At 47.3% G+C, this 22,131-nt stretch overlaps 1 protein-coding gene across 10 annotated transcripts in view; it reads right to left on the minus strand.

Moving 5' to 3' along the window:
* Positions 1–5,664: 5,664 nt before the first annotated feature.
* Positions 5,665–22,131, minus strand: part of BCL11A (BCL11 transcription factor A) — a 101,035-nt gene continuing 84,568 nt past the window's right edge. The window contains exons 3-6 of one of the 10 annotated variants that reach the window (XM_075535426.1): positions 21,868–21,969; positions 15,706–15,848; positions 14,106–15,168; positions 5,665–6,018 (exon numbers count right to left, since the gene is read on the minus strand). In XM_075535426.1, the coding sequence (XP_075391541.1) occupies positions 5,927–6,018; positions 14,106–15,168; positions 15,706–15,848; positions 21,868–21,969 (1,400 nt within the window). In that variant the 3' untranslated portion in view covers positions 5,665–5,926. Of the gene's footprint in view, positions 6,019–13,735; positions 15,849–21,867; positions 21,970–22,131 lie in introns of those variants that run through there. The other 9 variants (XM_075535427.1, XM_075535420.1, XM_075535421.1 and 6 more) reach the window with 9 other exon arrangements.

Below are 22,131 nucleotides of genomic sequence, written 5' to 3' on the forward strand. Positions count from 1 at the left end.
GCTGAAAAACTGGCTGCAGAAGACCATGGATGGCAGTGGAAGTCAAAAATCCACCTGCTGGTGCACACATAGATGCAGCCTCTGGTGCACACATAGATGCAGTCTCTGATGCACACAGAGATGCAGCCTCTGATGCACACATAGATGCAGCCTCTGATACACACAGAGATGCAGCCTCTGATGCACACATAGATGAAGCCTCTGATACACACATAGATGCAGCCTCTGATGCACACATAGATGGAGCCTCTGATACACACATAGATGAAGCCTCTGTGCACACATAGATGCAGCCTCTGGTGAAGCCCACCCCCCTCATCCCGCTGCCCAACCACAGCTGAGGGTGTGAACAGCCCCGTTGTCAAACAAAGAGAGTTGTAAAGCTGATGATGGAGTCATCATCTCCCTTTTGACCCATTTTAAAGATGTTTTACTTAAAGACAAAAAAAAGTTAATGGGAAACTCATTTGGATTAAGCCCCTGGTGAATCCCCTCTGACGGTGGACCAGAGCTGTGTACAGTCTTGCTAACGTGCAGAATGCATTGGAAAATGGATTGTGGCAATTTCAGTTAGATTAAAATGTATCACCCTATGATTTGATCTCACCTATGGTGCTTTTAAGTCTATTTCTTGCCTTTAAAAATTTCTGCTTTCATTTTGATTGAGGCTTTTTACTTTGTTATGCTTGTTAGTTTTTGTTTTGTTTTGCTTGTTTGTTTTCCAATGTTTTTCTATATATGAAATCCAGGAGAGGTAAATCTACAGACAATAACTGGATCCATGGTTCCTTGAGGGTATGGCAAGGGAGACTGAGGGGCAATGGGGAGCCATGAGTAAAAACCATGAGTACAAGAATGAAGAAAATGTTCCCAAACTGATCGTGGTGACGATTGTACAACTCTTCTGGATGTGATTGAACTATTGAATTGTGTTCCAGGTGAATTATATGCCACTGAAACTGTTGAAAACATAATGTGTTAAAGAGCAAAGGTGCCCCGAACTCAAACTGGACATGGGATTGCCAGTTGCCTCATATGCACGTGAAAGTTGGGAAACACACAGCAGACCCCCACACACACACAAAAAGTGTGCCTTTACATTCCAGCGCTTACGAAGAATGATGACAGTACCTTGGACTGCCAGAAGAACAGACAAATCTGTCTTAGAAGAAATACACCCCGAAGGATCCTTAGAAGCAAAGATGGGGAGACTTTGTTTCATATACTTTAGATATGTGTCAGTAGAGACCAAACAACCAAACTCCTGCCATTGAGTCCCTTCCAATTCCTAGAGACCCTCAGGGATCTCTGTGCGGTTCTGAGCACTAACCCGGTGAGTTTCTTTCTTCTTCTTCTGTTTCAATGCTAGTTATTTATTTATTCATTCATTCACTCACTCATTTATTCTCGGTGAGTTTCTGAGACTGCAAATCTCTATGGAGCAAATCTCAGTGGAGCTGCTGGTGGCTTCAAACTGCTGGTCTCCTAGTGAGCAACCTCGCACATCACACACTAGGCCACCAGGGCTCCTCTGGGAGAGACCACACCCTGGACAAGAGTCTCATGCTTGGGGAAGCAGAGGAGAAGCAGGATAAAAAGAGGATTGCCCCCAACAAGCTGGATTCACAGTGGCTGCACCAATGGGCTCCAACGTGCCAAACGGGAGGTGGGCACCGGCCCGGGCAGAGTTTCCTTCTGCTGTTCATAGGGGCGCTCTGAGTCGGCCCCTGGCAACAACGGTCAGGGGAGAAGGTGCTGTTCTGGATTTCGCTGGAGATCCTTGTGCTTCACACTAAAGAGCGTTTTCTCTATTAGGAAGTCAGAGGGAAGAAGCGATTATTGTTTCCTGGTTGGTGTAAGAGCTCTGACACTGGGGAGTCTGGTAGAAGGAAAAGGTGCTTGCAACATTGGCTGTTTCTCACTTTGCTCCAGACTCAAATCCCTCAAGTTTAGCCCCTCACACTACACCCAGGAGTAAGCCAAAGCTCTGTGGCGTCTACGAAGACAGAGAAGAGCCCACCTAATGCTACATTCGAATCCTCTTCCGACAGTTTTTCTGGATCTCCCATTTTGCAAAACAGGAATCCTTTATAGAAATAAACATTCATTGAATTTTAATTACAAGTTTAAAATATACACAAACCCCAACCCTGTGGTATCAGTATCAATAACCGTCTTCAACATTCACCTCACCGCCACGCCCTCGAAAAATAGTCATCCCTCACCCCATCCCTTCCCCCCACACCCAACATGGGAAGACCTTCCTCACACCTTCACGGACTTGGCTGTCATCGGAGTGTTCCTGAGATCGCAAAAGAAAAAGTGCTGGGGAAATGTTTTGCCAAAGTTTGGGACTCTTAATGAGATCTCAGTAGAAGCCCGGTTTGCCTCCCTTACCTAAGTTTTTCTCTCACACACCTCGGTTTCTGATGCAATTCTCTCTCAGGTACCACCCCCAGGGAAAAGATCGATGGTGGGGAGCTGTTGCAGGGCCACGGAGGGTCTGCCATTATGGGCCCCAGAGTCAAACAGACCTTTCTGGGCAGTGTCTGAAGGAACAGACCACCAACATTCGTGCGCATCGACCAAGCTCCTATTTGGTCCACTGCCATCCTTTGGGTGGCCAGAGCCGTGCCGTGTCATCTGTGTTCGCTCAGTGCATACTGGACCCACATTTAGATGTCTGTAATTTGAGGTGCTACTAAGCAAGCAAGGAGCCGGAGTGAGAACCCCGGTCAGCTGGTCAGAGCCTTCACCCAACTCGGCCACTCAGGGACAGTGGAGATCTTGGCATTTCACACCGAAACGACTTCCTAAATCTTCCTTCCTCGGGAGGGTTTTGAAAGTTCTAGCCCTAACATCTCAACATTGCTTCATAACTTTCTTAGGTGAATTTTAATTTTCTTTCAATTAAAAAAAGTTACTGGGGGAGGGGGGTATCTTTAAACATTACACCAAAAATCTTCTTAAAACCAGTTTACCCTTAACCAGTAAAAGAGTCTGCCTTGAGCATTGTAGAACTATCCATTGATAGGGGATCAGAGCAGACAGATTAGGCCGGGGCTTCCAAAGGGCTGTGGAGGCTGACAGGAACAAGGGCAGCATCCGCATCGCATAGCAACCGAATATTTTGCGCCTTGGATTTTTCCCAGAGTAGGAAGCAAGCGTCAGTGGGGGCCCATTCGAAGATGGGCACTGACTGTACCCCTTGAATGGGGTCAGCCTTCACTTTTGAGTGGGCTCATTTCCTAGTGGGGTAGGGGTAGGGGTCAAGCGATCCGGTGCTAGAGATTTGCTAGCTATGCAGTGCGCCTGCTCCTCCTGTTTCCACGGTCGTGGCTGAATCATTTCAGACCAAGTTGAAGTCCTGATAGCCTTAGAGTGCAGCGAGTTAACGTTCCGGGGGAGGTACAACTGGGAGACAGGCTGCACAACTCCAAAAAACGGCACCCACGTGACTGATTCGCACCTGCAGACCTGGTCGACAAACTTGTTGGATTTGGTGTGTGTTTTGCTGTGCATATTCTCACCGAAAACCAAATTAGTCAACATGTTGTCAAACCCTATGGCAAAGACCTGGTGGCTGATTGTCAAAGGAACGGGAGGTCTTCCTTTGGACAGCACGAGGAAGTCCTACCCTGGCCCGTAGGGTCACCATGAGTCGCCATCGACTGGCTAGCTTCACCCACTTCTCTCTTCTTCAAACACACCTACCGGTGGTACAGATGGGTCGTGTCGTGGGCTGCTAACCCAAAAGTAGATGGTTTGAGTCCACCCAGAGGTGTCTGGTGTACTTCCACAAACCGGTCATGGAAAGCCCTAGGGCGCGCAGGTCTCTTCTGAGAAGGCCTACCACAGTGGGCGCTGTCCCAACTCTGGGTTTTCCTTCTCCTTTGAAGAGGTGCCCATCTCTGCACATCGGCAGCGGGGATGATGGGAATGTTGGTGGATGCAGTGACAAGAGTTCCCAGTGGTCACAGGTTTCCAAACAGAGGCAAAACACGGGACAGGGAGAGTGTACACCCTCCCCCACACCCCCACGATCCAACTTCTTGTCCGGGATTTTCCTTCCCACCCAGGCCAGAGGCACTTCCGAAAGCCCATCAAGGCCACCTGAGTCTCCTAGCTTCTCTACTTCTCATGGAAATGACAGAGGAGAGTTGCCGACAAGGAGGGAAGGACTTGCTACAAGCCCCCTGACAGTCCACAAGGCTGTTAATGTGTACTCTTCCCCATGGACACCCTCCTGAACACTTGGAAGATAGACACTGACATGGGGAGGGAGGGACGCCCGAGGGAAGGCGGGGTGGGGGCTTTGACCACTGAAGAGCCCCGTGAGTGGATGACCTCTGGACCGGAAACCCCAAGACTTGGCTTGTCGGGCGTTCATTCTGACTGGGCCAAGCCCTTCACCTTGGAAGTCTGGAGGCCCGTCCTGATGAGGGTCACATCAAATAACACCCATGACAGCACTTTCTCAAGCCGAAGGTCGTACACTCCTGTAAGGAGTCCTGACTTAGATGAGTAAGCAGGAAAGAATGCAGATGCCAATTATTGGCTCTCTCTTCTCGGGCCGCCGAGGTAATGGAGCCAGAGGACGACTGGGTAAGGTTTTCCCTACTTATGTTCACAGCCAATATGTAAATCTCTAATGCACAGGTGTCTGAGTGCTTATTATTTATAAACCTATTTTAATATGCAGTTTCTAATTCTCTTCTGCATCTCCAAGCAATAGAAAACACCCAAATGAACAAAATCCTTTGCAAATGATCTGGGCTGGTTTTTTTTTTTTTAATCTCTTGTTTGTAGACCTAACTTATTCGTGTCACTGATTTTAAGCAATGGGGCATGGCAATGATTGCAATGGTGTAGTCCAATGGGAAGCTCTTTCTGCCTGGAATTTTGTTTTCCCCCCTTATAAAATCTACCCCCAAAATTTCAGATGTAATAAAAAAAGTTTTATGTCTGTTTATTTATCTGCAGTAAGATATATTTGATGAAGGTTTGGGGACTTAAATTAGAATATTTAATAAGCAACTACAGACATGTATCACCTTCCCTGGGATTTACCACTGAGCCCGTGACGTTATCTTTCTTGAACTCAATTAAAAGACAAATTCGAAACCTGCATGGTAGCCACCAAAAACATATATTTGAAAAACAGAATTCAGTGTGCCATATTATGCATTATTTAATGGTATGCAAATTATAAGTCAGACAGTTAGGAAAACCACACTTCAGCATTAATAAACAGCAACACTGTTACTACATTAATTATGATATTGCTATGATTTATTCCCAAGTTTCGCATTTTGATTCTCCTTGAAAATTTACGCCATCTGATAAGCGGTAACCTATTTTCCCTCCCACACCTCCTACCCGTTCCTCAAATCTGTTCCACCTCCACACACCATGCTTGCCTGCAGGAAAACTGGTACAGAAATACAGAGTCAGAAGCAGCTGCATTGCCTCCCCAGCATTAAAAATTAAAGAACAAGCAAACACCACCCAAAGCTCCAACATTTATTGTGTCAATGTTAAGCACACTTTTTAAAAGACAACATGGAATGTATAGAAACAAAGGGCTAGGGGTTCATGCTCATTTCCACAATACGGGTAATTAGGTTGGCTGGTTTCGAAAGGGCGGGACGCCGCTTGGGACAGCAGCGACGGGAAGCCCTCCAGACGGGCCTGGTTCACGGTTCCGATGAGGGTCTGTTTTTTTGTTTTTACTTTTTATTAAAAAATATAAATAAAACGGCACTGCAGGCCCAGGCAGGAAGGACTCTGCAGGACTCTGTCTTCGCACAACGGCTTCTTGGAGGTTACTGTCGGAAAAACATCACAAACTAGCAGGATGACAGACCACGCTGATGTCGGCTGGGCGGCCCCTCGTCCACCCGGCCCCGGGGGGTTTCAAATTTTCTCAGAACTTAAGGGCTCTCGAGCTTCCATCCGAAAACTGCCACACATCTTGAGCTCTCTGGGCACTACGCCGAATGGGGGTGTGTGAAGCACCTAGAAAGAGGTTGGGGACAGAGGAAGGGGGGGAAAAAAAGTACAGCTGTGACTTGGCCCGCTGTTTTTCTGTTCTCTAGCTAGCTTTCACCAAGGCTAACTTCAACCAACCACCGGCTGGCTAACTTCAACCAACCACCGGCTGGCTAACTTCAACCAACCACCGGCATCTTAAGCATGATGTGAAACTCCATCATCTCCCTCCCCACCCTCCACCATCTCTGACCTCACCTCCGTGTGGCTTTCCCACGCCTCCCTCCCTCCCTCCCTTCCTGCCCCCTCAGCCCCCAGACACCCCCCCTCCCCAGTCATAGGAGAACCCTAATAAACTCGGGACACACCCGGAAGGAAACACTTTGCCCTTGTGACTGAGAAAACTTAGTAGGAAACAGTCCTTTGGTTGAGGAGAACAGGGCAGGGGTTCGGGTGAGGGGGGGAGGGGGAGTGAGGGGCGGGGAGGGAGGAAGGACATTGAAAATAAAATAAGCAAATAAACAAAGGAAACCATAAAGGAACGAAAAACCAAAACTGATGTAAAAAGCAGCAGCACAACAAAAACATGGAATGCCATCAAGTTCAACGCCAAAGCAGCCAGTTACAATAGGCCAGCGCATCTCGGAGGGGAAACCAGCACGCCCAACAGAGGCTCCCCAATGGCACCCCAAACTGCCTGTGGGGGGCTGTCAGCATGCAGGGTTCTGCTCCTCTTCCTTTCGGGTAAGGGGGCAAGGCCATGGTGAAGGGCAGAGGGACGGGTCATGTTCCTCTGCCTGTGTCCATTGACCGGAAGCAGCAGAGCTGGGAGTCCGGACGTGCCGAGGAGGAGCAGGGCTACTACTGGGGCATTCCAGGCCTCGTTGCCATGGCGACTGGAGCAGGGGGCCTGGGGCCTCCTCCCCCCTGACTCGGCGCTGCTGGAGGCCCGGGGTCTGGAGCTCAGCTGCTCTCAGGCACCCCCCCACCCCCACTCCCCCTGGGGAGTGGAGACCTGGGACCGAGGGGCTGCTGTGTCCTGGTGGGCTCTGGGGACTCACTCCCAGTGCAGCGCTAAGTCTCTGTGGTAGAGGCCCTTGGCGGCTGTTAACACAATAAACTCTTTTGTCAGACCTGCGACCAAAATGTAAAGCCCTGACTACAACGCGTGGCACCGGGATGGGCATGCACCATGTTCACGGTTAATAACAAGCACAGCCCGCCGTGGGCTCTTTTTGAGAAGGAGGCAGGGACCCGTTTTCCAGGGGCAAGTCTTTGCGGGAGTTGCTTAGTTTGCCTTTGCAACTGTCTCGGACAGATCTACGATATATATGTTCCTTAGAAAACACCTTTTGCCTCGTTACAGAAAGGAAAAACAGTGTCTGGATCAACCATGGAGCTGTGTTGAGCCACGTGTAGGTACTTAAATACAATGACCTATGTGACCTGTATTGCAAGCGAAGAACTAATGACCAGAGAGGCACCCTGGGAAATAGAGAGAGTGAGAGAGAGAGACACCAGCCCATCCCTCTAAAGGCTGATTCACTGGCCAGGTGCTTTAGGAAAGGAAACAGAGGGCAAATGGGACAAGACGGCGGCAGGCAAACGTGAGACCAGCAGCGCCTGCTTCTACAAGGACTTTTATATATAGCCCCTACTTCTGTCTATATTCTCCTCCAAAACGGGCTCGTTTCTTAGTTGGGAAAGCTGGAGGGCCTTAGGAGACACTTAAAGGGAGATTTGCTAAGTGGTCCATGCCTCGAAAAGCCACGTCTTTAAAAACACACCTTCTCCATGCAGGTAAAAGGAACACTGCCAATTCCATCCTCACACAGGCCAAATTCTTACTCTTTTGTTTTTTCTTTTAAATGGGAAGTTGACTAACGGACGAGTGGGATGGATACATTCTTGAGCCCACCAGGCCCAGGGACAATGGAAGAACAGAATATTAATGAAGAACACACAGTTACAACACAGTCATAAGAAACCATGCATGCATGTGTGTGTGCGTGCGCATGCGTGCACGTGTGTCCCCGTGTTGAGGAAGGGGGTTTTAAAACAACAACATTGTATTGCCTCCCTCACTCTGTGAGTAAAATGTGTCAAGTAAGACAGGGTGGGGCCTGGGGCTTCCCAACCTCTTTCTAAGAAGGTCGGAAACAATCCCAGCACCGTGGAAGCCAACTTTTGTTATCTGTGAATTAAACCACCCCGTGGCCTTCTGTCTCCAATTGAAGTTAAAACTGACAGCCGCTCACTTCCTCTCAAATTCCCACCTCAAACATTATGAATATATACGGGAGGTATGTATTGCATATACCAAAAAAAAGTGCTTTTAAAATAAACCGTTTCATCCAGGAATGTCCTGGGAAAAACTCGACCACTGTACACTCCCTGGCATCGCCATGCCAGCGAAGAGCCATGTGTTCGCCTCCCTCTGAGCACCCTCTGAAACGTGTGGCTCTCAGTCTGCTGCAGGCCCTAAACAAAGTGAGGACAGTCAATGGTTTCGGGGGGAAGGCGGCACAGGCACTGCAAGGGTTTCGGGGTTAGACTCTGTGAAAAAGAGTTATTTGTTGCCTTCCTGTGTAGTTAAGATGTCTGCAAAAGGGAGCTAGAGAGGAGGAACGCTTTAAGCATCAGGAGTTCAGACTCCTAGAGTACTAACACATCCATCGAGTGTCACAGAAACTTGGGAATTCTGGAAAATGTTCAATGTTTCCTCATTTAAAAATTAAAAAACAATAATGTATATGATCTATATCACAGATTCATCTTACTGCTGGAAATGTTTTCTATGGTATTTCATATCAAGGGTTTTAATTTTAGGATTCCGGATACAAGATGTCATTTATAAGTTATATCCCTGTTGGCTAGGTTTTCATGATTCTATTGTTCACTCAGCTTCAGAAATAATATTTTATAAGAGGACTTCAAGAAGTCAGGAGACGAAGTAACCCGAAGAACCTGTCTCCCAATAAATTTATTTAACTTTGGGCCCATGTAAATCAAACATAATCTGTGATTTATCACCAGATGTTTGCACCCCTCCCCGTTCCCCATTTGATTTAAGAAATCTGAACATACAAGTATACTGTATCCACCATTAATTCTGTCTGTCAGCCTGCAAAACCCAATTACACTAAGAGCATCATATACTGAGAAATTAAAATGAATACTGTTTATAAAACCTGCACAGCTGCACTCATAGCTCCCGATAAAAGGAGTAATAAGAACACAGAGGTTTTGTGGACATTTGAGACGTTAGAGTGAAGTCGCCATGTCTAAAGCAGGCACGGGACTGGGGAATAGTTCTGTCTTGAACAGGATTTTGGAATCCGCTTTGAAGTTTACCTGATCTAAAAACAACTCTACCTTGTGCCGGTGCAACTGACAGCCAGTTTTCTCACGCACCCTCCCAATTCCATCCCAGCTGCCCTACAATGCTCTCCCAGATCCTAACAGGGTGCCTCCAGCTACTCCGCTCTCTGCTTGCCCCCCACGGAGGCTGTTCTTGCCTCGTGATATGAAAAGGCCACCGAACGGGCATTAGGGCATAAGAATAGAAATGAGCAACAAAAAACTGCTACCACAAGAAGACAACAGAATGGCTTTGGTTGGGGTTTGTACAAAAATCGGAAAGATGTCATAGCCACTGGTCTGCAGTGGGGACAGGGAGACAGGATCCCCGAGGCCGGTGTTTATGGAAAGGCAAGAGATGCCGCCACCTGTGCTGCGTGTAAGACTGCTGGAGGCACACAGCTCCAAGGAGGGTCTGTCTTTGGAAGGGATCTAACTTGCTTTTCACGGATGGTGTTTTTGTAACGTTTCATCAGTCGTGTTGGCTGGTCAACAGACGACTGAATGGGACCCCCGGCACTGCTACCCTGCATTTGGAGTCAGCCTGCACACGTGGGATTCCAGAGTCCCAAGGCTCAGCACCGTGCATCTCAGAAAGGAGTGGCTGCTTCCAGGTCACATCACCTCTGGCTAAACCCCAGACTGTTCTCCCTCTTGGTGCTTGAACTCGATGCCTTTCTGAATTCTCAGGTGAGGGGTGGGCTGGTTGGGGTTCGAGGGAAGCTTTCTTCTGTGAAGGCTAAAGGGCTGAGTTTTTTTTTTAAAAAGCCTCCCCCATCCCACCCCCACCTGATATTCTACCACAGGGCAAGGCTGGGAGGCTAGGAAAGAAGAGTGAGCCACGAGCACAGTACAAGCTCCGAAGGAAATCAAAGTTCAAGAGGTCATTACCAGCAAGTTTTTCATCTAGAGCTGAATGGACCACGGCTAAGAGACGGAGGAAAGGTTTTTAACATCAGCCTGAAAAGCTTCTTCTAGTTCTTGGAAAGTATTCTGGAAGTGTAAAGGCTAAAACTCTTCCCTATGGTTTGAGATATGTCTATTGTAAGACAGTACGTATTGTATGTTCCTTTAGGGTAAAATACATGCATCAAAATATCCATGGAAATAATCCTGAAAAAGACTAACTGGCCTTCTCTTAAAACCTGTTTATTTTCTTGAAAGTACTTTACAGAGTGTGTCAAATGAGGACACAAGAAGCTTCCATTGTGTACTTTAATTTTTTTATTTTTTTCAATAAAGGGACAAAATGGGTGTATGAACAGGTTAATGCAGACAACTGCCAAAAAAACACAGACAGTGGTTTTTCCAATAGAACTTAACAAAGACCAGAAACAAATACAATAAAAAGCCAGGTTGTAATGACCTTTGGTCATCCAAATAAAAAAATAATAATAATAATAAAAACAAAGAAAAATAAAAGATCAAATTAAGTGCCTCTGTTTGGAACAGCGCACACAAGCAATAATAAATAGTGACTCCCATAGTAAAAGATAAAATTTCAAGTTACGACAAACAGCTTTCATTACAGGAATAGAAAAGGCCAATAACAAAATATTCTGCATTGCCATTTACAAAAAAGTATCGACTAAAGCGGGCTTTCTCTTTAATATGCTTTGCATATGAAATTCTTTCCAATCTAAATATAAAGCACCATTTAGTTTTTGGCAATGAAAAAAACTGCAAAACATTTTTTTTCCTTTTTTTTTTCCTCTTTTACTGCATATGAAGGTAAGATGCTGGAATGTGGGGTGATAGAAGGGAAGGGGCAAAAAGCACACTACAGAACAAACCAACGTTATTAGCTTGCAGTACTGCATACAGCATGGCAGCAGGAAAAAGGAACCAAAAAGGATATGTACAACCCCTAGGACAGCCATCCGTGTGACATTCTAACAGGCTCCCCCGAACCGCCATTATATGGCTTCTCATCTGTACAATGTCACACTTTTTTGTCTCTCTCTTTTTTTTTTGAAGCATACAAATAATTTGCACTATATTATCCTGCCAAATTAAAAAAATATACTGTGGCAGCCTGTCTTTTTTTTTCCACTACCAAAAAAGGTACATTGATACCTTTTAAGAGAACAAGCAACAGTTAAAAATACAAGCTTCGATATAAATACTATAGTGCCTAACACTAGATGAACATTTAATTCAAATACCATTCTAGAAATACAGAAAAAAGACCATCAATGTGTTTTAGCATAGGAATCAACATGAGTGTGCATTTTCCTATATTTAAGGACTATAGAATCTTAAACCTTTCCCCGATGTATGCTTTCTTTTTTTTACAACCTGAAGAGCGGTGTGTAGCCCAGGCATAGAATTGCCACTCCCATTGTTAATGGTAACAAGTCCTGTGACACCACCACGACAATGGAACCCTAAAATGCAGTTCCCCTAAACAGAAAGAAGTGTTTTCTTTAAAAAAATTTTTTTCTTAACATTTATATTTTAAAAAGTTTTGTACAAAAATCTCCTTGCACTGTAGAAGCGAAAGCAATCGTTCATTTCTAGGTTAAATGTATTCTGTTTCCATTCACAGCGCTTTGCAATGTTGCGTCCATGTAAGTTAGCTCATTAGTCAAGTAAATGGCTGGCAAAGTTTTTTTTTTTTTAAATGCTCATCAATGAGATCGTGGTGTTTTTTTGTTGTTGTTGTTTTGTTTTTGTTTTCTCAGCATTCTCGCAACTTTTCCCTTAAGTATAGACCTGTAAACTGGGAAAATTGTACAGTGCACTTAATTGTCCTATCTGAGCAGGTTTCCTTTATACTCAACCTCTGTACCTCTGATTAGAGAAGGCACAGGTTGCCCGGGCTGAGTCTAGTGCTATTTGAACACCAACTGGGGCAGATGCTAGCTTAAGAAAAAAGAAAAAAAGAATGAAATAAGAACAATGGACCCTCTTCCATGTTCACACAAATAGCACACAGCATACGCAAAAGAAATGAGTACGACTTTTAGGGAGCACAGACAACTATACTGCTCTTAAGATCCTCTCTTCTTTTTGTAAGAATGTCACATTGAAACACACATCTCGAGAACTCAGAGTTAATCATTGTATCAATATTAGCTTATACACCTGTTCTAGTTTAAAATGGCTAATAGTACCATGTTGTGCTAATACATCACAGATTTTCCCCTCCGTTACCCTCTGTCAAACCTTCTTGTCAGCCTCTTCTTTTTAAGTACGGAATAATAAAAGTCTTAAAGTTTCTAATGTGATTGTCCATTTGACAACCAAGTTGGATCTGCATCTGTTTTCTTTTGGTGCCAGAGTTTTTTTTCCTTAAAAAAAAAAAGGGCATTATTTAAAAGAAGTTAACTTCATTTTTTTTAAAAAAATGAATTCCTTACTAATCATTTAATTCTGCTTCAGGGCTTTTGCACGTTGCACATTCAATTTAATCATCATTTAACTAAAAATAAAACTTTGGGCAAAACAGCCCATTTCTTTTAAGCTCTCACCAGGAGCAAAATAGCTTTTATACTGGTATAATCAGTTTTGTTTATAAAAATTAAACTAAAGGGGAAATGATGATTAACTAGGACATAATGGGTCATATTTTTAGGTAGCTGTTGTTGTGAGAAATATAATATAGAATTATATGCTAGATCCTAAGGTTTATTACCTCATCCAATGCTGAATTAAGCTACAAGTTTATAACAAGTAGAAAGAACCACCGATGTGGTTTTATTAAATCCAAGGCACTCATATTTGAAAACCAAATAATAAGACTTGTTTTGTTTCTTTTTTGTTAATTTGTCGATTCCAGGCCTTTTTTTTTAAAACATTCCAATTGATTCTTTTCACCCTTCAGAGACAGACATTAGCTCAAGGAGAATGATTTTTCGTTTCAGTGCTACATCTACTCTGTCTCCCGAGGGTTAATCCAAAGACTGTTTTTCCTCCTCACATGGTAAAATAAAACTGTACATGATATGTATTACAGAATGTATGCAGCATGGGCTCTCTCTCTCTCTCTCTCTCTCTCTCTCTCTCTCTTAGAACGGAACTGGAAACAGATCAGGGACAATTTAAAATAGCCATTACATACCATACATGCTGTCTACGTTTAAAAAAAAAAACCAACCAAAGGGGGGGGGGGGAAGCAAAACAAAAAAACATACACAACATGTAAATTATTGCACAAGAGAAAGGCTCAAAGTTTGCGTAAAATGCAACACTATTGCCCCATACAGATCATGCATTCAAACGGTGAGAACATAAAGGGGGGAGAAAAAAAACTTTTTAAGGAAAAAAAAAAAAACAACAGGTGTGCTGGTGGCAAGCACTCTCATATTCTTAGCTCTCCGTTACTTCTGTCAATGTTTGTTTGTTTAAATCACATGGGACTAGAAAAAAATCCTACGGGGGAGTGGGGCTGGAGGGGGCGATGGGGGAGGGTAGGGGGGCGGTGAAAAAAGGGGGGTGTCAGGTGGGAGCGAGGGAGGGGGCATTAAGACACCTCTATTCCGTTTTTATATCATTATTCAACACTCGATCACTGTGCCACTTTTTCATGTGTTTCTCCAGGGTGCTGTACACGCTAAAAGGCATCTTACAAATTTCGCATTTGTAAACGTCCTTGCCCACCTGGCCATGCGTTTTCATGTGCCTGGTGAGCTTGCTACTCTGGGCACACGCATAGTTGCACAGCTCGCACTTATAAGGCCTTTCGCCCGTGTGGCTTCTCCTGTGGACAGTGAGATTGCTACAGTTCTTGAAGACTTTCCCACAGTACTCACAGGTGTCGCTGCGTCTGCCCTCTTTTGAGCTGGGCCTGCCCGGGCCCGGACCACTAATATGGGGCGTGCTCCCTCCACTTCCCGTGCCGCTGCGCCCCGAGATCCCTCCGTCCAGCTCCCCGGGCGGCGTGGAGAAGCGCAAGCTCCCGTTCTCCGACGAGTGCTCCGACGAGGAGGCGAAAGGCGATTGTCTGGAGTCTCCGAAGCTCAGGAAGGGATCTTTGAGCTGCCTGGAGGCCGCGTAGCCGGCCAGCCACTGCGAGTACACGTTCTCCGTGTTGGGCATCGCGGCCGGGGGCAGGTCGAACTCCTTCTCGAGCTTGATGCGCTTGGAGAAGGGGCTCAGCGCGCTGGGGCTCCCCAGCAGCAGCTTTTTGGACAGGCCCCCCGAGGCCGACTCGCCCGGGGAGCAGCCGCGGCCGTTAACAGTGCCCTCGTCTATGCGGTCCGACTCGCCGGCCACCGAGTCTTCGTCGCAAGTGTCCCTGTGGCCCTCGGCCTCGGCCAGGTGGCCGCGCTTATGTTTCTCGCCCAGGACCTGGTGGAAGGCCTCGCTGAAGTGCTGCATGGAGCTGAGCACCATGCCCTGCATGACGTCGGGCAGGCCGCGGCCCTCGTCGCCCACGCCCACCACGGCGCCCCGGGAGCTGTTCTCGTGGTGGCGCGCCGCCTCCAGGCTCAGCCCGAAGCCGTAGTCCACCCTCTCGCTCTCAGTCAGCTCCTCCTCCTCCTCTTCCTCCTCTTCTTCCTCTTCCTCGTCGTCCTCCTCTTCCTCCTCGTCCCCGTTCTCCGGGATCAGGGTGGGGTCGTTCTCGCTCTTGAACTTGGCCACCACGGACTTGAGCGCGCTGCTGGCGCTGCCCACCAGGTCGCTGGTGCCGGGCTCTGGGGAGCTGGCGGTGGAGAGGCCGTCGTCGGACTTGACCGTCATGGGGGACGACTTGTGCATGTGCGTCTTCATGTGGCGCTTCAGCTTGCTGGCCTGCGTGCACGCGTGGTCGCACAGGTTGCACTTGTAGGGCTTCTCGCCCGTGTGGCTGCGCCGGTGCACCACCAAGTTGCTCTGAAATTTGAACGTCTTGCCGCAGAACTCGCACGACTTGGACTTGACCGGGGGCTGGGAGGGAGGAGGGGCGGATTGCAGAGGAGGGAGGGGGGGCGTCGCCAGGAAGGGCGGCTTGCTACCTGGCTGGAATGGTTGCAGTAACCTTTGCATAGGGCTGGGCCGGCCTGGGGACAGCGGTGGGCTAGACGTGTTCCCTGCCAGCTCTCTAAGTCTCCTAGAGAAATCCATGGCGGGAGGCTCCATAGCCATTGGATTCAACCGCAGCACCCTGTCAAAGGCACTCGGGTGATGGGTGGCCAGGGCCATCTCTTCTGCCCCCAGGCGCTCTATGCGATGGGGGTCCAAGTGATGTCTCGGTGGTGGACTAAACAGGGGGGGAGTGGGTGGAAAGCGCCCTTCTGCCAGGCCCGAAGCCTCTCTCGATACCGATCCTGGTATTCTGAGCAGGTTAAAGGGGTTATTGTCTGCAATATGAATCCCATGGAGAGGTGGCTGGGAAGGACATTCTGCACCTAGTCCTGAAGGGATACCAACCCGCGGGGTCAGGGGGCTTCCGTGTTCGCTTTCTAAGTAGATTCTTAATCCATGAGTGTTCTGTGCGTGTTGCAAGAGAAACCATGCACTGGTGAATGGCTGTTTGCAAGTTGTACATGTGTAGCTGCTGGGCTCATCTTTACCTGCAAAATAATACAACACGGATGTTTAATCAACGAGGCAGGCATCAGCAATTGCTCATTTATGCCTCCCCTCAGCCTTCCCTGCCCTCCCCGCCCCCCCTCAGCCCCAAGGCCTATGCCTAAGCCCTCACCGCGCCTTGGCACATCTGGTGGTGGGTGCTCTCCCTATAGACCTGGTGCGTTTTTGAATCTAGTCCTCCCTCCCAAACACAGAGCTCGAGACCAATCGGAGGGTCCCTGTATCCTAGCAACCTCGGAACGCACCCATCTTTCACCCACTCTCCGCACCTCTGTTTCCACATGGGTTAAGTGAGGGGCTTAGACAAGGTGACCAAAGAGAAATCCTATTAGTCTGTGACACCAGCACCCCCCACCCCGGGGTGACAGATGAACTTCCTAAAGAGGCAGTCATTCCATACAGACATCAAAAGGGAGGTCAACTCACTACAAGGTACAAGTCCTAAAGGTGCTTTTAATTTCTGCCAAAAATAAATAAATAAAAATAAGGGTTCGGAAAACCATCCCTTGGAAGAGAGATGGGCGACTTTCTCCCGTGCCAGCCTGTGTGTGGGGCCCCATCATCCCTAGCTCGAGGGGCGCTACGCAAGTCTCCAGAGAAAAGCCAAATTCCGGGCTACCCAAACTGTTGTATCCTGTCTTCAGGAGCCACCCCTGAGTCAAAGAAACACGGCTCCCAGAGAAGTTGGGAGGGGTGCCTGGTGCCAACTTAAGCAGACCCAGCATCCTAGTTTAAGGAAGTTACAGCCGCCAGCACCATGACAGGCAGCAGGCTGAGAAATGCTACACGATCCTCCTCCTCATTATTTTGAGAGGCTAACAACGTGAACCAAATTATACAACATCCTGCGCCCTCGGCTGACTGGGCTCCAGTTGAGAAAGAAACAGAAAGATACAGTTCAGCCAGTCAACTCTTTGGACAGGAGCCAAGCCGTCTGGAGAGGGGCCCTGCTTAAGTCACATTATTTCTTTCTCGCTGAAAAGAACCCGAGAGTGGTAAATGCCACTTTGGCAAAGAGGGGCCGGCTTGATTTCACAATCATTTATTTTTAGAGATAGCTAAATTAAAAAAAATTTTAAATCAAGACACCCAGGGAGTATGTAACTAACAGTTTACCAGTCAACTGTAGCAGTCAGACGGGCACACATGTTGGTGGCCAAAGGGCAAGACTGATACCAAATAATAATAAAAATTTTTTTAAAGGATAACTTGCCAACACCCTGCAAAAGAGTGTATCAACCACAATTTAGAAACAGCACCCCCTGCCCCCACATTCTTTTTAAAAAGAGGTTGCTCAAGGCCATCGCTAGGATTTGGCAGTTAACTTTTTTGAAAGGGGGGGGGGGAATCCACCATGATGCTAAAGAGTGGGAACGAGTGGAGTGGAAATGAGGAATTAATCAATTATATGAGTCTTCCATTTAGCAAGCCAGACAGAAAAGCTGGCAGGGTCTTTCTGAAGCCCCAACCACTGGTCTTCCAGACCAAGGCAGGCTGGGCTGCAGCGCTTGTCTGCATAATGAACCTGAAGCCTGACCTTGTAATTTACTTTACAATGCCGTTATAATCTCACTCAATATAGCCTACTCCTGGGCACATCTCTTTAACAAGATTAGATGGTAAGATACCAAAATTAGGTTTCTGGCATTTGCCTAATGTGGAGGGGGCTAAAAAAAAAATAACGGGCAGAAAGATTTTGAAAGAAAACGCTGACATTAGGATCCCATTCTCTGCCTATTTTTGTTTGCCTCCTCTCTTCGAAGGGAAATAAAAAAGCACCATTGGAGAGTATTTTCACAAATTTGTTGTTGTTGTTGAACAATGACTTGGGTCCCAAATAGGCAGAGAGACAGAGGGAGAGAGAAAATAAAGAGAGATCTGGTTCCAACTCTGGTGGCCCTCACTGGCCTACTCCTTTGCCTCTCTAGGACTCTTGTGTGATTATCATACAGTTATAGCTGACAGTCTGAATTGGGTAAGTAAAAAGGAAATTTGTCAGCCGAAGCAAGTCTTTAACACTTTCGTCATCATCCCTCCAGTTGCCTAAAAATCCTATTTTAGCTCCTCGTGTTGTGTGGAAACCCAGGGGCAGATCCATCATTGGAGAGGCTCGCTCTGCGTGCACCGTGAATGCAGCCACGGACAGTAAGAGACTGGGGCCCACGGCCCCGCGGCAGGGGTCTCTTTCGTGGTGCCCTTCCACACAGGCTCGCACGAGAAAAGTCTGTTTTATTTTGCTGCCCTGCGCTCCCTAATTCCCTTCCCAGCCCCCGGAGCCAGGATGCGAACGCTGTGCTGGTACTCTCCCTGCTGGCCCTTCCCTCTCCCTCGTACATCAGGTCAGAGAAAATGGCATTTTATCTTATAATGAGCATACAACACGCAGTTTTCTCTATCGCGTTTTAGCATCCCCATCAACTAGATATTCTAGATCGTGAGGGCACCTAGTATGATGATAATGTCAATGAGAAGGGCTGGTACGATGGAGAATAAAGACTGCATGGAAAGGGCTGCTTTGAAACTGGTAATTATTATCAGTCCACTAATAGCAAATGATGCATTACAGCTTCACCATATAATCTGCACCTCACTCGGCTCGTGCCGGCGCAACTTATTACATTACAGTGCTCACAGACTCTAAAGTCCTAAACTGCAGTCATCAATAAATGTGTTACCTGCCATCATTTGTGAAATTACTTTGTTCATAACATCTTTGCTGGTTTCGAAAAGACCAGAATTGATTTCCTGCATGGCAAAAATTAGGACTACATTGATTTATTGACGTGTAAAGTATAATAATATTCTTCATCTACTCTGATGAAAATCAACTTCTCAATTTGAGAGCCTCATTGGGCATTCAACTCGGAGTGCTTTGGTTTAGCGCAATAAACTCGGGCCTGGTCCCCAAGCCTGGGAACCCCTGGTATCCAAAGGGGTTTTATTATACTGGCTTCTCGGCCATTCTCTGCAGTGTCCCTGTGTCTCGTTGGTCACTGTGCTGCTCTCACGGGCTCTGTGAGTCGGGGTTTGGCAACAGAAGGTCTGAGACCAGAATCCTAGTTCTACTGTTTCCTGGTGCAGCCTTTTAGTTTCTCAGCGGCTCGAGTCTCCCCGTCTGGGAAATGGGCACAAAAACAGCACCTTCCAGAATTGTCGCGAGGCTCAAAGCTCCTTTGTCAACTCCCCGCTTCAAAAGGAATGTGATTTTTCATTACTGCCAGGTCTGGCTAATGACGGAGCCTCCTGGCTAACGACATTCTATGCCCAGACTGGCTTCCAGAGGAAAATCTGAACCTAGGCCTTACGGTACGGCCCTCAGAGGGCGTGTTGCTGACAGTCACATGACTGGCCCACAGGCAGAGAGGTCACAGGTAATGTTTAAAAAAAATCTCTGGAAGCCAAGAGCAGCCAGCTATGGCAGCTAAGTGGGGTAGGAGTCTGCTTCCCTCGAGAACTTTCTGGAACTCTACAACCCTGAACACAGTATCTGGGCCTCTGCACAGCTAGCTCCTAGTTTCCCACCCTCCCAAACTCACAACGGTGTCCCAGGCAAGCAGTGCTTTGGCCTCTCGGCTCCACCCTCCTCTTTCCTACCCGGCTCCCTTCTTTCTCTCCTCCCCAAGGGTGGCTCAGTTCCCACAGCCAAGTGTGGGCCCCAGGCACCCCCAGAAAACCAGGGAGCTCCCCACCCAGTCAACGTGCAGGGACTTGAATCCAAGAGTCCAACCCCTTAAACCCTTTGCAATCTGTGACCTAACCCAGGCTTGGGCTCAGCTTTGTGGGGGGGGACCGGGAAGTGGGGGGGCAGATGAGGTGCCTTTAACCCCTGCACCACCCAGCCCTCGGGACCCAAGGCTTGTGAAATTCACACAATAACTCTTTGTTACCTAAGATTACCTAGGAGTTCACACAAATAACTGGCTCTGAAGTAGGTCTCAGGGTGAATGCCCTGCCTGGCAAACGCCGTTCTCGGACTCCCGGGACTCCCCGGACAGTTCGGTCTCGTGTATACCCATCTACACACACTCTCTCGTCTTCCTGGCCTCCACGCCTGCTTCTCTCTCGGTTACTCTCTTCCCAGGGCCTCTGGTTTTCTTTCTCTTTCTTCCCCTGTTCCACAACTGATTCTTTTCCCGTGGACTTTCAAAATAAAAACACTCTCCTGAGATAAAAATTAGACATCTCACTCTTTTTATTTCCCCCTTGAATTTGCACTTTTGAGTTTGTGTTTGGGGTGGAACCCATCATCCGCAAAGCCCCGCTGTCTAGGCACGCAGCCTTCATCCCGTTTACTCCTTCACAGAAAAATAAACTACCTTGCTGTCTAATGCAACATCCTTCCAAAACACTTTGATAAGCATATGCATCTACATTTCATTAAAAGGCCCCCGCTATAAAAAGTTGGCTCTGAACAAAGAAACAGGATTGTTCAAATGGAATCCCTACATTTGAATGTATATTTTTCTCTAAAACTCGGGACAATGTGGGTAAATTAAATAGATATCGACACACACACCACAAGCACACCTACCTACAAGGGTGAGTCAGAAAGTATTGCTACTGGGTTCCAGCTCATACATGGGTGCGTTTATTCTAAGCAAAAGATGTTTTAAAAGATTTTGCAACCAGTGAATGGCTGCAGACAAGTTTTCTCAATATACTAGGCTTGGTCTTGTTAGGGCACCTTAAAAAAAAAAGGTCCAATCAAAACAGTGGTTTCCAGGGGGATCTACTATGTTAGTTCAGTTCCAGGCAGAGAAGTCAGCTCAGACGGTTTCAGGATTTCAAAGGGGTAATAAACTATTGCGCCAAGGAACTTTCTCCCTTCATGACACTACACCTGTTCATTCTTCTAGGGCAGCGGTTGGCCAACTTCTGAGACAGAGAGCCAATCCTGCCCCTCCCCCAAATTTAAAAATTATCTGAGAGCCATAAATACATTTTTTATGAATGAAACCACCGTGATCTGAATAATAGCCTGAAGACTTTGTCTATTTAACTTCAGAGCCACCTGTACATCCCAAGAAAGCTGCAGGTGGCTCTCAAGCCCCTGATGGAGTTGGGCCACTAGCCACAAGGTGGGCAGCTAACACCAGTGGCTCCATGGGAGAAAGAATTGCAGTCTCAAACTCTCACAGGGATAGTTCCGCCCAGGCCCACATAGTCATTATGAGCAGGCAGTGAGTTTGGGTTTGAGTTTGGGTCTAGGACAACAAGGACTGTCCTATGAGAATTCTGTTGGGAAACTGTCCTATGCACCCTCCAGCCCTGAGCGTGCCCTTTAGGACTTCTTTTTGTTCCCTGAAACTCCAGGAACATCGAAAAGGAGCAAGATTTGGGTCTGTTTAGAATTCCAAAAGCGCCATTCAACACGGTATCAAAGGAAGAGTGCAGAATTCTCTGGGGCCAGGGTGGAGAGCCGGGTACGTTCAGAAGCACTCATTTCACATTTGGGTTATCTTTATCTAATAAGATGTCTACGATTCTGTAGCAATACTTGTCGACTTGCCCTCATATGATAGGATGCAGCATGTGTGTGCGTGTGTCTATGCCACGGTCAGTACATATCTAACACTATTAACTCTAGACTGACTGATTCAAGGGTATCTTCCACTGGGTTCTGGCCCAGCTCAAAGCAGCAGGCATGGCACAGATTAATGGTCCTGCAGGGGTGTGATGGACTGAATGCAGAAGCATGGCCAGTCACCAGACTTGGAACCAGACAAGCCCCTGGGGAGCAGCCCCACAGAGATGGGTGCTGTTAGCGCCCTGGGCACCTTCAGTTGGCAAAGAAAGGGGCCAGGGGAGGGAGCAGCCAGTGAGGGCCTGATGGGTGCAGTGGAGCGGGTGCCCAGGGGGCAATGGAAGAGCATGCCCACAAGTGCCCATCTTGTTTGAAAGTAACTCCCTTCAGTGCTTACAAAGTTAGGGTGACTTCCAAAAACTCTCATCTCTATGCACACAGACATTTATTTGTAGAAGAAATAATGCTCAACTTACAAATACCCTGCGGGGCATATTCTGCACTCATCCCGGGCGGGGGGATTAGAGCTCCGTGTGCAGACCGAGGGGAGGAGAGGCCCCTCCAGTGCAGGAGTTTATCTGTGAAAGAAACCCAAAATCAAGCACCAAAGCCATAAACAACGCGCATCGTAAACCACAGGCGATCACATTTCCATTCCATTAAAATAGATCCACATCATTACAACAGCCTTGCAGATAGTTAACAGGCCCAACACCCACAACAAAAGAACAGTGGTAAGT

This window comes from Tenrec ecaudatus, chromosome 17, assembly GCF_050624435.1.
Source record: "Tenrec ecaudatus isolate mTenEca1 chromosome 17, mTenEca1.hap1, whole genome shotgun sequence".
Lineage (NCBI taxonomy): Eukaryota > Metazoa > Chordata > Mammalia > Afrosoricida > Tenrecidae > Tenrec > Tenrec ecaudatus.